At 64.0% G+C, this 739-nt stretch overlaps 1 protein-coding gene across 1 annotated transcript in view; it reads left to right on the forward strand.

The window, feature by feature from the left end:
- The window catches only part of FAM71E2 (family with sequence similarity 71 member E2), an 8,735-nt gene that overhangs the window by 2,618 nt on the left and 5,378 nt on the right, over positions 1-739 (forward strand). Inside the window, 1 exon segment of the mRNA XM_032263201.1 lies at positions 226-739. This exon segment is cut by the window's right edge and continues 17 nt beyond it. Within this exon segment, the coding sequence (XP_032119092.1) occupies positions 226-739 (514 nt within the window).

The raw sequence follows: 739 nt of genomic DNA on the forward strand, positions 1-739 counted from the left end.
GAGGGAGGAGGGGCTGGGGCCCGGACTCCTGGGTCTGAGGGAGGAGGGGCTGGGGCCCGGACTCCTGGGTCTGAGGGAGGAGGGGCTAGGGCCTGGACTCCTGGGTCTGAGGGAGGAGGTGCTGGGGCCTGGACTCCATAGTCTGAGGGAGGAGGGATGGTTCTGTCCTCCTGCGTCTGGGGTCTCCCCAGGCCCTGACCATGCACTCTCTCCACTTACCTACAGGCCTGTACATCTGAGTGTAATGAGGCCACAGGCCAGGGACACATGGTGAAGGCCCCTTCCCACTGCATCTCAGCCGACAGCCCTGATTGCTTCTTTCTGGGCTCCTGCAATTCCTGGGATCCCTGCCTGTGGCATCAGGACATGGGAGACCTCATGGGCTCTGAGAGCAGCACCTTGTCGTCTGCCTCCCTCGACCTGGCTCCCTGTCCCTCAGCTGCCTGCCTCTCCATCCCCAGGGATGGAGACAGGGACAAGGCAGGACCTATGGGCTCCCAGCAGGGGCCAGGGCCACCACCCTTCCAGAAGGCCCCATCTGTCCCTGCCACATCTTGCAAGGCACCATTCCTCGTTGAGCAGTCCCAGAAGCTCCCAGCTGCACCTGCTTCATCGTGGAAGGCCCCAGCTGTATCAGGTCCTCCCCAGAAGGCCCCAGCCATACCTGCTCCACCCGGGAAGGCCCCACCCGTGTCTCAGAAGGCCCCAGCAGTTCCTGCTCCATCCCAGAAGGCCCCAC

Source organism: Sapajus apella, unplaced genomic scaffold, assembly GCF_009761245.1.
Source record: "Sapajus apella isolate SASKATOON/1434 unplaced genomic scaffold, GSC_monkey_1.0 scaffold135, whole genome shotgun sequence".
Taxonomy (NCBI): domain Eukaryota; kingdom Metazoa; phylum Chordata; class Mammalia; order Primates; family Cebidae; genus Sapajus; species Sapajus apella.